This window comes from Malaya genurostris, chromosome 1 (assembly GCF_030247185.1).
Source record: "Malaya genurostris strain Urasoe2022 chromosome 1, Malgen_1.1, whole genome shotgun sequence".
Lineage (NCBI taxonomy): Eukaryota > Metazoa > Arthropoda > Insecta > Diptera > Culicidae > Malaya > Malaya genurostris.
In genome coordinates this window covers 84,186,868-84,201,188 of record NC_080570.1, presented here as the reverse complement: position 1 = coordinate 84,201,188, position 14,321 = coordinate 84,186,868, and the positions used below count along the sequence as shown (strand labels likewise).

At 37.5% G+C, this 14,321-nt stretch overlaps 1 protein-coding gene across 2 annotated transcripts in view; it reads left to right on the top strand.

Annotated features, from left to right (window-relative positions):
* LOC131440649 (SCY1-like protein 2) overlaps nucleotides 1-14,321 on the top strand; it is a 375,664-nt gene that overhangs the window by 287,076 nt on the left and 74,267 nt on the right. The window contains exons 11-12 of one of the 2 annotated variants that reach the window (XM_058612120.1): nucleotides 1,656-1,882; nucleotides 1,936-2,663. The exons of the other annotated variant lie outside the window; for it this stretch is intronic. Coding sequence (XP_058468103.1) covers nucleotides 1,656-1,882; nucleotides 1,936-2,663 — 955 coding nt within the window. The remainder of the gene's footprint in view (nucleotides 1-1,655; nucleotides 1,883-1,935; nucleotides 2,664-14,321) is intronic. 2 annotated transcript variants of the gene reach the window in all.

Below are 14,321 nucleotides of genomic sequence, written 5' to 3'. Positions count from 1 at the left end.
GACTAAAAGTAAGTATTTTCTTCAAAACATGTTTGAAATGTTCATACCTTTTCTGCAGTAACACTGGGAAAGCTGCATCCTTTCCAGAAGACTTGTACGGAGCAAAACTCTCAACTGCCCATTTGACTGATTCAATCGTCACAATTTTTCGAGCCCAAAAATCGTAACTACCCGAAAAGGATAGTGAGTGTTAAAAATCGATGTCAGCAAAGAACTTCGTGATAACCTGCGAACAGCACAAACGCACGTGTGCTCTTTCACTGATCACTTTGACTTTGCCTTCCTTCACTAGGACGAGTTTTGGTCACTGTAGTCCCATCTATTGACTGATGAAAATGTGGTAGAATTTCAGTACAAGTAGCAGTACTGGACCCGACAGTGCAGAAATTTTCGTTCATGGATAGAATGGTGGTTGTCATACGCTTAGCCCAAGATAAAATCATTCTTCAAATGGAAGTCTCGTGAAGTTTTTGTAAATTTCTACAGTCAACATCAGTGATACGACGGGTACTATAACATCCCGAAATGTTATTCACCATAAACCGTTTGAAAGCAGAAATGTTGGCGCTTCAACGGAATTTCTCGCGTACGTTTATGAGGATAAATGAAACATGGAATTACCGAATTGAAAAAAAAAATTTGATGTCAAAAGTTTTAGAATTGCATGAAAAGTCGAGACTTAGGGTTATCTCGAAAATAAAATTTTCAAAAATTTTTTTCGATATGACACTAAATCTCGACGTTTTATGCAAATTCAAAACTTTTGGCATCAGAAAATAATGTCGGTGTTTCGCAGTTATAACACAAATTCTCAAATAAACTCGCACAGTCATCACACATTTCAAGAGAGATTTTTAGTGAATGCTGAAGTGAAATAGCTCAAAAATGCACGAGAGACACCAGAACATGTCATATGAAACATGCGACTGTTTGTTACAACCCGGTTTGATCAGATTTGGATCGGAGATGCAAATTTTCGAATAAATTCGCACAGTCATCACACATTCAAAAGAGATTTTTACGATGCGAAGTGAAATAGCTCAAAAAAGCACGGGAGACACCAGAACATGTCATATGAAACATGGGACCGAAGTATTCACGACAGACAACTGAATCGATGCCGGGATATCTTGGCTGCAGTTGGGGACTGGTATAGCGTGATAGGTAAGTCGACGCCTCTCACGCAGCCTGCCTGGGTTCGATTCCCAACCCCCGCACATAGGGTCAGAAAGTTTTTACTGGTCCAAAGAGGTGAATGGCCTTTATGTTAGAACCTCTATAATTGAAACAAACAAAAAACCTTTTCTCCATGCTCATCTCAACAGTAGGGAAGCGCCTTCAACATTTCGTACTAGTTCAGACGACAAAAGGTCAATCACTGATCGTAAACGTAAAGCGAAATGCCGACGCAGAAACAGCTTTAAAACGCAAATAATACGGACTAAAAATCACAACAAGCTTAATTTTAGCAGTGTTCCCAACTTTCTGGAATGATTTTCTGTGGGCTGTAAGCTTGTGTTTTTTTGTTATACCTATTGAACCAAGAAGAATCTCTTGTTGCTTTTTTAGTTCAGCGTGTTGAACATGATGGCAATTGGCTCCTATTTTCAATAGATCACAGGATTGAGGGTGATTTAAAACCATTTTTGTTTCAGGATATTGAAAGTTTCACATTCAGAAATCATGTAGAAACCATAAAACTATCATGCAGAGGCCTAAACTATTACCCAACGAAAGAATATTTGGATAAAAGTAATTTTAAATCACTTAGGATGCTACTTATTTTTTCAGTAGTGTATATTCAAGGCTATATACAATCATATACTATATACTCGGGTGTTCTAAACACCATACATTCCGAAGCAATTGAACAGCGCTCTCTGTAAGTAAACATGTACTCGTTTTAATATGACTGCTAATAACAGAACATTACAGGGCAACAGTATCTGGTCATAAAGCATTCCAAGAGTGCTTATATACAGATATACTTGAATCAGACATCGTCGGTCTTGTCCACATGGATGAATTGATAACGACAACTGCTTTTTCGACAATAATCAGTACGGTCGGAAATATGGAATATATTTCTTTGGTTGATTGTAAAGTTGAATTAATAACTGAATTTCATGCTTACAATAAAAAATTCAATGTTTTGGATATTATCTTTAACCAGAATGCAAGCTCTTACGCACTCCGTATCTCTGGAAATATCCGTATTGAAAGTATCGAATTAAGTTATATGTATGTAGATACGGTTGATGAACTCAGTTTAGTTAATTTTAAATCTAGTGAGAGCAGTCTTCATTATAAAATTGATCCATTTATTGAGAAATTTATTATTGGTCATTTGATGATAAAACACGTAGCAGTTTCCACTAACAAAATTAGCACCGATTTTCTGAACTTCATTAACATTGAGAATTATCTTGAAACGTTGGCATTGACAAGTCGTATTAGATTGAATAATAACATAATTCGGGGTAAGAAGCATATGAAGCAAAGTGTGCTTTTGATTGAAAGTTATGTTTACTTGTGGGTGAATCATACACTCATTTTCGATATATTCACGAACTCAGCACGAAAAACGATGTCTCAACATATCTTTGGATTGTGGACTTTTGGCAAAGTTGACTCGAATATGATCACAATGAGCAAAATAAACGGTAAGCAGATTATTATTATTATCATAATTATTATTATTATTATTGTTATTATTATTATTATTATTATTATTATTACTATTATTATTATATTATAGCAATATTAATCATAATTATTAATATTATTGTCATTATCGCTGCTATTATTCTTATTTTCTTTTTATGTTTTTTTTTTCATTCGGCTCTTTGCACTTAAGTATAACCCGGCCGTTATACAATGTTAAGTGTTTAAATTTTTTTGCTGGATTTCGTTGTTACTTTCTTCCTTGGAGCAGACGCGCTTTCATTGCTATGCAGAGAATGAAGGGGGATCAGTGGTTCGCTATTCACGCTCTCGTACATTGGTTCGGCATCACTTTTGTTAGCGGAATAATCGTTTATTTTTGCCCAAACGTTGGGTAAGTTGTTAGTTACAGCTGGTGTACTTTGATCTATAGGGGATACTGATGGTTTCGTCGAAGAAGATGCTTCAATGTCGTTGATGACTGTCACCGACGTACTGGAACTTTTTGAGGTTGGTGTGGAGAAGCGCCGTTGCCTTTGGTGTGGATGTCTTCTTGTCCAGTTTATCACATGGCTTGCCAATGCGAACTGCTTTTTGGCGATATTGATATGTAGCCATCTGATTGTCATACGTAACAAGTGATTTTCACGGAACCTTTGTATTCTGTCCAAAAATTAGATAAGAATATATAGCCTTCTCCAAGCGCATACGTACCAAACGTACGCCATTAAGAATACCGGGGAAAAGTTCTTTCACACTTCCTATTCGATGGAAAGAATCTGTCCGTACTGGGACACAATTTTGGGAATATAAGGATCGGATACTCTTGAGGGTAGATCATGTACACGCACTTTTGTAGCACTATCTACCATGTACACTGGTATTTATTTATTTACTGGTATGTTATACTTGATGTTTTCATGCTCCACATAGTGCACATTGTTATTGTCTTTAGATAATTTAATTGCATTCAACTCTCTCTAAAACTGGATGTAAACAACATTATTTGTTTTATTGCATTGAAGTAAATGCACACTTTTAATATTAAGATTCTTTTGCTATTTAAGCAAACCTTCAAGTTCTCGTATTAAAGATCGAATTTGTCACTGTCTGAAGTCAACAACAATTGTATTCTTTCGTTTTGGCTGCGGTGGCTTTTGTTCATTTGGTTCACTATATTATTATTATTATTATTATTATTATTATTATTATTATTAATATTATTATTATTATTATTATTATTATTATTATTATTATTATTATTATTATTATTATTATTATTATTATTATTATTATTAATATTATTATTATTATTATTATTATTATTATTGTTGGGATTGTAAGCAGATCAGTTTCATCATTCGTCAATTTTCAGAATTTTCATTGCTCGAAAATCTTAGTTCTTGTAAAAGAACGATATGAAGAAATCTTAAATTGGAAACACAAACCTCGAATTATTAAACATCGCATGTTCCAAGTGCAACTGACTGGTAACGATAGAGACATCATTCAATGCTATCCCGATAGCCGCGAAGAGATGTGATGAATGGCGAGCCTATAGTAGCTCAAAAAGTCATTTGTGCAAAAGTGAGAACATAGATACGAAGGCAACATAAAAGATGATAGATGACCGATAATTGGTATTTACTCTGGCCTCAGCTTTCAATGTCGAGTGTCGCTCTCTTGATGCACCACATTTGAATTTTGATCGCAATGCAGGGAATCGTTCCCTGTGTGCACGACAGATGAATCTTGTTTCAAATGCAGGAAATCACACTCGTGATGCACCACGGTTGAATTTGGTCCCGATCCAGCTCGTCGCTTTATTAATTCTCCTCGTGATTCTTTAGGAAATCTCACACAGCAACATATTACTGCTCGTCGTTTTCGGGAAACCCTGGCCTTTCGGCCATTAATATTGAAGTGGTCCAACCATGTAACACGTAAAGAGGAAGATTCCCAGGCAGTAAAACTAAACATTTCAGGTCAAGGCAAAACCAAACAATTCGTAAAAACCAAAGCTTGCAAAATTCGAATACCGCGGCGTTATCACGGTCAAACAGCGCAAAAGAACAGTGACATTGAACTGCACGTTCAATCTAAAACTAGCACACGCTGGCTTTGCGACATTCAGAGGACGTCTAATATCAGAAGAGTCACAGCGTGCAGAGCGAATGATCTGGAAGGCCATAGAGTGGGAGCGCTGTACAGATTAAATATTGAAGTACCCGCTGCTAGATTGGCGTTATTTGTCCGACCATTTTCATACGCAAGACTTGATTATTTTGGTCCCGTTCTGGTTCGTGGACAATGAGAGGTAAAGCAATGGATCGCCTTATTCACTTGACGCCTGCATCCGAAGTGAGCGCAGATTCATATGTCGCCGTGGAGCTCCGTTGGAAATTTACAGCGATTATGCGACAAACTACATTGCAGCCGAAAAGATTCTTCTAGAGCAAGTGGGCCACATTCACCAGCACATCGACTAAATTGCTACACATTGGAGGCTGCTGGGAAAGAATGGATTATCTATAAGAGCAGCAATGTCACAAATTTCAACTCTTCGACGATTGGATGACGAAGAATTGAAAACTTTATTCGTTGAATCCCAAGCAATTGTTAATTCACAACATTTAACGTACATCTCTATGAATACACCTGATCAAGAGTCATTAACCCCAAACAATTTCCTGCTTGATTGTTCTACTGGCGTTAAACAACCACCTGCAGAACCAACTACATCTGCTGCGACACTGAAAGTAGGGTGAAATCAAATTCGCCTTGGACGCGGTGGATCAAGGAATATTTACCCACGATAACTCGAAGAACTAAGTAGTTTCAGGTCGTGTAGCCGTTGGTAGTTAAAGATTTGGTTCTGATAGCTGACCATTCGAAACGTAATAACTGGATTCGAGGTGGAGTATCGAAGACTATCACCGGTAATAGTGGTAGGGTTCATCAGGCAGTGATTTCCACACCAAAAGGCGAGATTCTGGGACCGGCTGAGAAGCTAGCTGTATTGGAAGTGAATGATGCTGGTAAAACCGCGTAAGCACGGAGTCTTACGGGGGTCGGGATGCTACCGCGAGCATCGCTGATTTTCTTGGAATTTTTAATAATCCATACAGTGAAACAATTAAATAACAGCGAGAGAACAATCAAAGGTAAGAAGCAATGAACGTTGATGAGAGGAGAGGTAATAGAAGTGAATGTGGAGATAAACGCGAGCAACAACAGAAGTTTAGTAATTTTATTTGCCTTTTTGTAAATTGTTACCGTTGCACGTTGAATTACATTATAAATATTTAATTTCAATTGTCACTGATCCTGAATTTAATAAATGTTATTATTATTATTATTATTATTATTATTATTATTATTATTATTATTATTATTATTATTATTATTATTATTATTATTATTATTATTATTGTTATTATTATTGTTATTATTATTATTATTATTATTATTGTTATTATTATTATTATTATTATTATTATTATTATTATTATTATTATTATTATTATTATTATTATTATTATTATTATTATTATTATTATTATTATTATTATTATTATTATTATTATTATTATTATTATTATTATTATTATTATTATTATTATTTTTATTATTATTATTATTATTATTATTATTATTATTATTTTTATTATTATTATTATTGTTATTATTATTATTATTATTATTATTATTATTATTATTATTATTATTATGATTATTATTATGATTATGATTATTATTATTATTATTATTATTATTATTATTATTATTATTATTATTATTATTATTATTAATATTAATATTATTATTATTATTATTATTATTATTATTATTATTATTATTATTTTTATTATTATTATTATTATTGTAAACCGTCTTAAATAAAGAAAGTCATTCGTAACCGAATGTTCGAAGTGAACACACACGTTTTTCTTACAATCAACATCGGCAAAACGAAGGTACCTTTCACAGCAAAGGCTGTAGTGTAGGCATAACACTGTAGTGATAAAAAGCAATCATCCCCGCAAGTCAGTTCTGCCTGTGCACTGACTTCGCATCGGTATCGACAGTGTACGCTATTGTGTTATACTCGAGCAGCAGCGAACAGTATCATATGTCCATTGTTTGCTACCCGCATCGCAGCAACCGAACAATCCGGAGTCAAGGTCACGCTGAGACACAACGAAGGAGTGAAGGAGCAACTTACCTAATAGATTGAGGGATCATACTGTTAAGTATTTTTTCGATTTTATTCTTTTTACTTTTTCTATTTATATATTTTCTTTTTCACTTTTATTTTGCATTCTTATTACAAGTGCAGGAGACTCTTTCACTCCCGTACTAAAAATATGAACATTGATGACAGTGGGGGTGTCTCGGAGGAAGGCGAAGCTTCAATGAACGAAGAACTTATAAAAACCTAGTCTGAATCCGAAATGCCGCCATCTTCCCCTCCGATACCTCCATCTCCCTCTGAGATATTGCCTTCTCGTTTAAAAGTTTACCAAGACGATGGCTCGGGGGGTCCGTGGGTGGTATACTTCCGGACCAAACCCAAGTCCAAGTCTCTCAGAGTCCTGAATATTGCACGGGACCTGACGAAACATCACTCGGCAATAAAATCAATTGACAAGGTTTCACCATATAAGTTACGCGTTGTTGTGTCCGATCTGAAGCAAGCAAACGAGATTGCTACCAGCGAGTTGTTTACGAGGGAGTATCGCGTGTACGTCCCGTCTCATGTGGTGGAGATCGACGGTGTGCTTCGTGACGAAAGTCTGACTATCGAAGACCTGATGAAGGACGGAGTATGTCGTTTCAAAAACCCCGACCTTCAGCTAGTGAAAATTTTGGAGTGCAAGCAATTATTATTATTATTATTATTATTATTATTAGATGGTTAATTTTGCCCATCGGACTTGTTTCGTGTAACTTTTGCCGGATCTGCACTTCCAAATTATTTGGTAGTGAGTGGAGTTCATCTGTATGTACCGCGGGTAATGCACTGTACAAGCTGCAAACAGCTAGGGCATACGGCACCCTATTGTTACAACAAACTGTGACCCATCCACTCCATCGAACCCTGAGAACCCGTTTGCAATCTTGCCAGCTGAAGAGGATACCTCTGACGACCCAGGCGAAGGACCTTCCTACACGCAGGTTGAAGGAAGCAGGAAAAGACAAAATCTGGCTTCTCCTAAGCTTCCTCGTGAAGGCCCCAGAATGTCCCCTTCGTCACAAAATAATCAAATAAAAAAGAAAAGTGCTGACTCAAAACCGAAGCAAACACCTCCTGGTTTCAAAAAACTTAGAGATGACATGGAGTACCCAGTTACTTCAATTGGCATCAAAAACCCGAATGATCCCAAATCACAACCAGAACATCAAACAAACGCTGGATTATTGAATTTTTTCGATATCGTGGACTGGATATTAACAGACTTCAATATTACTGATCCTCTAAAAAGCCTCCTAACTGCACTACTGCCAACAGTAAGGACATTTCTAAGTTGACTTAACAATGGTCCCTCTTTGCAGCGATTGTATCTTTTGATGAATGATTTACCAATGAGAATCGAAAATATGATCATTGTGCTTCAGTGGAATTGCAGAAGTATCATCCCAAAACTTGATTCTTTCAAACAGTTAATACACACTCGTTGTATTCTCCTTGAGTGAAACTTGGCTAACTTCTAACATCAACCTCGACTTCCATAATTTCAACATAATCCGCCTGGATCGAGAAGCTCTTATGAAGGGGTACTTTTAGGGATCAAAAAGTGCTATTCATTTTATCGTATTAACCTTCCCTTGACACTGTGAATTGAAGTTATTGCTTGCCAAATTAATATTAAAGGCAAAGATCTATGTATAGCTTCCATATACATTCCTCGCAGAGTCTCGTCGGCTTGCAGATATCATAGAACTTCTTTCTTCACCGCGGTTGGTTTTAACTCGCACGGTACAGGATGGGGCTGCTTATATGATGATAACCGTTCTTCGTTAATCCAAGATCTGTGTGACAACTTCAATGTGACAATTCTAAACACAGGAGAAATGGCACGGAACCCTAGACCGCCAGCACAACCAAGTGCGCTGGATTTATCCCTTTGCTCGACTTCGCTACAGTTAGAATGCAAGTGGAAGGTAATCTGTGTTCCTCACGGTAGCGATCACTTGCCGATTATGGTTTCTATCGCCAACCGTGTAAGACCATCGGAAGCAATCAATGTTTCGTACGATTTCACACGAAACATTGATTGTCATAGTTACGCGAGCTCGATATCTGAGAGACTAGAAACATCACAGGAGCTTCCTCCGGAGGAATAGTACACATTTTTGGCTCAAGCTCAGACGAAACGAGTACCCAGCGCGCAAACTAGTATGCGTTCTCCCAATCCATTGTGGGACAAAGAGTGCTCAGAGCTGAAAACGAAAAAAGATTCAGCCTTCACCGATAATTGTCGGAAATACGCGGTGCTAGAAATTCAAATGAAAAGTCTAATTAAAGCTAACAAACGTGGTTACTGGCGAAGATTTGTTGACGGATTAATGAGAGAAACAGCAATGAGTACTCTTTAGAATACGGCCGGTTGCATGCGCAATCTAAATCACGCAAACGAAAGTGAGGAATATTCTAACCGCTGGATATTCGATTTCGCTAAAAAAGTATGTCCCGATTCTGTTCCGCAACAGAAGATATCCCGCGTCGCGACTTCGAATACAAACGAAACAACGTTTTTGATGGTAGAGTTCTCACTTGCGCTGTTGTCGTGTAACAATGGAGCCTCGGGGTTAGACAGAATTAAATTCAACTTCTTGAAAAATATGCTTGTTTCTGCCAAAATACGCTTGTTGAATTTATTAAACAAGTTCCTCGAGGGTAATATCGTTCCACACAAATGGAGAGAAGTGAGAGTTATCGCTATTCAAAAACCTGGGAAACCAGCCTCCGATCACAATTCGTATCGGCCGATTGCTAGGCTTTCCTGTATTCGGAAACTGTTGGAGCAAATGATTCTCTTCCGTCTAGAAAATTGGGTCGAGACAAATGGATTTCTTTCAAGTACACAATTTGGGTTCCACAGGGGCAAAAGAACGAAAGCGTTGCAGTTTCCATTATCTTCTATCTGAGAAGTTGCATCAGCATGGTCTTTCACCAGTTTTGAACAACTTTTTATATAATATATTGTCCAAGAAACACATGCATTTTGCGCACGACGATTTGTCGATAAAACGATTCAGCTACATGAGTCTTCCTCAGGGCTCAAGCAATTTTTACATATACAACATTGATGAATGTAATAACACATCCAGCACGCTAAGACAACTTGCCGACGACAGCGTTGTTTCTATTATAGTACCCAAGGCTGCCGATCTCCAAGGACCACTACAAGATACCATCGACAACAGCCCATGTCAACATGGGCAGAGATGGCATTTCACCAGAGTTATACACGCTAGAGTCAGATTTTTGCCACACCAAAGATGAAAAAAACGAAGCACCGCACAAAGAGGAAAGCGCACTTCTTCTCAGTGTCGAATAGACAGCATTTGAGTGTGTGCTTGTGGTTAAAGTAGCTGGCGCGAGTGAAACACACTCTCTTCGCATGAATCGCTCACACGCGCTCTCGTCTAAATACACCCAAGTGACCACTGGCGCGTGATTGTGAGCGAACACTTCTGTGAACTTCAATTAATAGAGAGTAGATCTGGCCTTGCTATGAAAAATTTGCAAGGAAAACCGAAAATTTTACGATAAATTGTTTTATTTTGCTGATTTTGCGTGTCCACGCTTCATCTACGAAAACCATACAGCAGAGTGCTCACCGGCGTGTACACCTCTGTGAAAGTATCTGCATCCTCCTCAGAGAATTTATTAGCTAATGCTCTAGCACTTTGGTGCGATTCAGTGGAAGAGGTAAAAGGAAATAAACAAACGCACTCATGATGCGTGCACACTTACACAACAGCGGTGTATAAATGTGAAAGAGAAGAGCTCTCGTTGAAGTTGTCAGTGCGAGGGGAGAAATTTTGCTTGCTCTTCGTCACACAGAGAAGATAGACATCTCTGAACATGGGCACTTCAAATGGGTATCGAGTTCTCTACGGAGGAAACCGAGCTGGTTGTATTTTCAAGGAAGCGAGAACCAGCACAACCACAGCTTCAACTAGGGGGTGAAACCATAGCTCAGGCCTGTATATTATAATATCTTGAGGTCTGGTTCGACTCCAAAGGCACCTGGGGATGTCACATTAGGTATCTTAAATGAAAATGACTCAAGAGAAACAATTTCCTTCGCACAATAACCGGAACTTGGTGGGGCTCTCACCCAGGAGACCTGATCAGGTTGTACAAAACGGCGATATTGTCAGTAATGGAATATGGATGTTTTTATTTCCGCTCTGCGGCGAATATTCATTTCATTAAACTGGAAAGAATTCAGTATTGTTGTTTGCGTATTGCCTTGAGTTGCATGCAATCAACTCATACGATGAGTCTTGAAGTGCTGGCGGCGTCTTATCGTTGAAAAATAGATTCTGGGATCTCTCATATCATTCTCCATTTGGATTGGAATCTCGAAATACATGTAAATGAATAGTCAATTTGATATGCTGCAAACTTGTTCAATTCTTCGTAGGCCGAAATCTGGACCATGGTTAATACAGTTTTAAATTTTTTCTCATTGCATATGATCCATACTTATGACCGTGCATAACACACAAGCCGTTCGAGAATTTAACATACTTTGAACCGAGGCCCGGAGGGCCGAGTGTCATATACCATTCGACTCAGTTCGTCGAGTACGCAAAATGTAATGTATGTGTGTGTGTGTGTGTTTGTATATGCGTATGTGTGTATGTAACGTTTTTTGCACTAACTTCTGGCGAGTATGGGTGGTGGGGAAGCAGAACAAAGCCCAATTCGTTCAATTTCGCCATTGTTTTCATCGACTTGTGGCAGGGTGCATTGTCTTGATGAAAAAGGATTTTTTTTCTCTGCATGTGCGGTCGTTTTTTTTGCGATTTCCTCCTTCAAACGCACCAGTAAGTCAATATAATAATCAATGTTGATCGATTTACCTTTTTCGAGGTAGTCAATGAAAATCACGCCATGCGTATCCCAAAAAACAGACGCCATGACTTTGCCAGCTAACTGCTGCGTTTTCGGACGCTTCGGACGGCTTTCGCCAGCTGTGCGACACTCAGATGACTGCCGCTTCGACTCTAGAGTGTAGTGATGCATCCATGTTTCGTCCATGGTCACGTAACGACGCAAGAAATCTTTTTTGTTGCGAGTAAATAGCGATAAACTGCCTTCTGAATCATCGACTCGTTGCTGTTTTTGTTCCATCGAAAGCAATCGCGGCACCCACTTGGAAAAAACCTTTTTCATGCTCAATTTTTCATGAAGGATAGTAAATACACTTCCATATGATATCTGTGTCATCTCAGCAATCACAAGGAGCTTCACTTCACGATCTTTCATTGTAATTTTTGTCACTTCACTCACATTTTCCGGTGTAACGGCTTCCACAGGTCTACCCGAGCGTTCCGCGTCATTTGTGTACGACCACGTTTAAACTCGGCGAACCACCGACTAATCGTTGCTTTTGATGGACAAGAGTCCGGATAACATTTTTCAATCCATTGTTTCGCTTGTACATTGTTTCTACCCATTAAAAAACAATGTTTTATCAAAACACGAAACTCGGGTTTTTCCATTTTTTAAACAAACTACAAAACGACTCTACTCCAACCTTGATAACTCAGCTGTTTCTGGTCGGATCAACTTGAAATTTTGACCCGTTTCAAGCAAAGGTTAGTATTCTAGAAAGACGTGGTTACTGGTTTACTACGAGCGCCATTTCTGCTTTAGTCTCGGGACTTATTGATCCATGTGTTACACTAGAGCTATAAATCATGAGTAATGATGAATGATTAGCATGAGGTTATATGTATATGCTAACTTGCTAACCATGTATATGCCTGAGTTTAGTAGCAAGCATGGATTCTCCTTCAAAAGAACGATTGAGGACAAGAGAACATTCAAGTATTTCGATATCTTTGCCAGTCGTTCACTAGGCCCTTCCCGCCGATGAGATAGAATCTACGTAAAAGTATTCACCATTAACTTTTTCTCGGAAGCGACTTTCGGAATTATATAGCCTCCGGTGCCAGAAATCATCAATAGTTTAATAATTTCTTAGATTATATTATTGGAATACATTCCAATTATAACTAATAGTTGATCATACCATGCAGTTAAAATTATTTAGTGAATCTTTTCTCAAGCACATAATTGGGGCACGAAATTGAATATAAAGTTATTTCGTAGTTCCTATTATTCAATCGATTTTGAAAGCAAAACCAAGCGTTGATTCGTTGCATTCATAATTATTGAAAAAACCAATGAATTCCAATAAGTTTTCCATGCTGACTGGCTCGAAGCTGACCCTCAATGTTTATCACTTTGTTTGTATATCAGGTTAATGAACGATAATACTTGGTTTGTATTCATTTCATTCAGTAGCTTGTCAATGTTGAAGTTTTAGTTTTGCTATAAAAATTGCTACAATCTAAAATAATACCTGTTATACGATATTACACAGCCAAGCATTATTGCTTCAGCAACATCAAAATGCATTGAACTCAACAGAGTTGGACATTATTAGCATTATAAATGACAGCTACTTAGAAAATAAACGATTGCTTACAATACCCATTTTATTGTATTCAACTCGTTTTTATTTCAACACAAAACCCAAAACTGCATAAATTCGCGTCATTATTTGATATGTAATTTTTGCTCACGATATGATACCACCGTGCATTTCTCATACCACCTTAATACGAAACAGCAGCGCGCAAGCAATAAAAAAATGCAGAAAAGTTTATGTAAACATTTTCAATTTTCGGTTCTTTTAGCTAAACTTTTATAATATTGATGAGTTGCATTTTCAGATTCTTTGTGAAATTCTGCTACAAACACTGCTTTTCAGTTCTAAAATCATTCCCGTGAGATGGAACAGTGACAGTTCATACATTTCAAAAACCAATTACGGCTCGGCAAAGCAAAATTTCAAAATTCTAAGAATACTTAGTTATGATAAATTTGATTTCGAAAACTTAAGTGTTTTTGGTTTTTCGAAAATCGGTCTAGTTTTTGAATAATTGATCAAAAACGCGATTTTCGCATTCCGCTACATTTCACCTTAAAGCTGTTATTAAAACCTACAGATTGACGGCTATCCCATCCGTGCCTTTTGAAAAATGAAGTTGATTAGGTAAAGTTCATGAGAAATTCCAGAGCGTGGTTTAGAAGTACCATTCGCTCTTCTTTTCATAAGTATTACTTGGGAAGGGGCAAAACTATGCAATTCTCTTAGTTCATTTTTAATTTCATCAGTATCATTTGATAAGCATTACAAGACAGCCTTGAAGGGTCTATCATATGAATAAAATTTATGAAGTTTCTCGGACAAATATCGGATAAGACGTTCGTAATCTTTCAATCCATCATCCAAGACTCGACATTCTCCTCTTCGTCCGATTTGAAATGAGACTTTTACTTCCGGGAGAAAAGTAGAAAGCTCAGTACGGATTGCTTAGAAGTCGGATATCATCACCGTCACTAG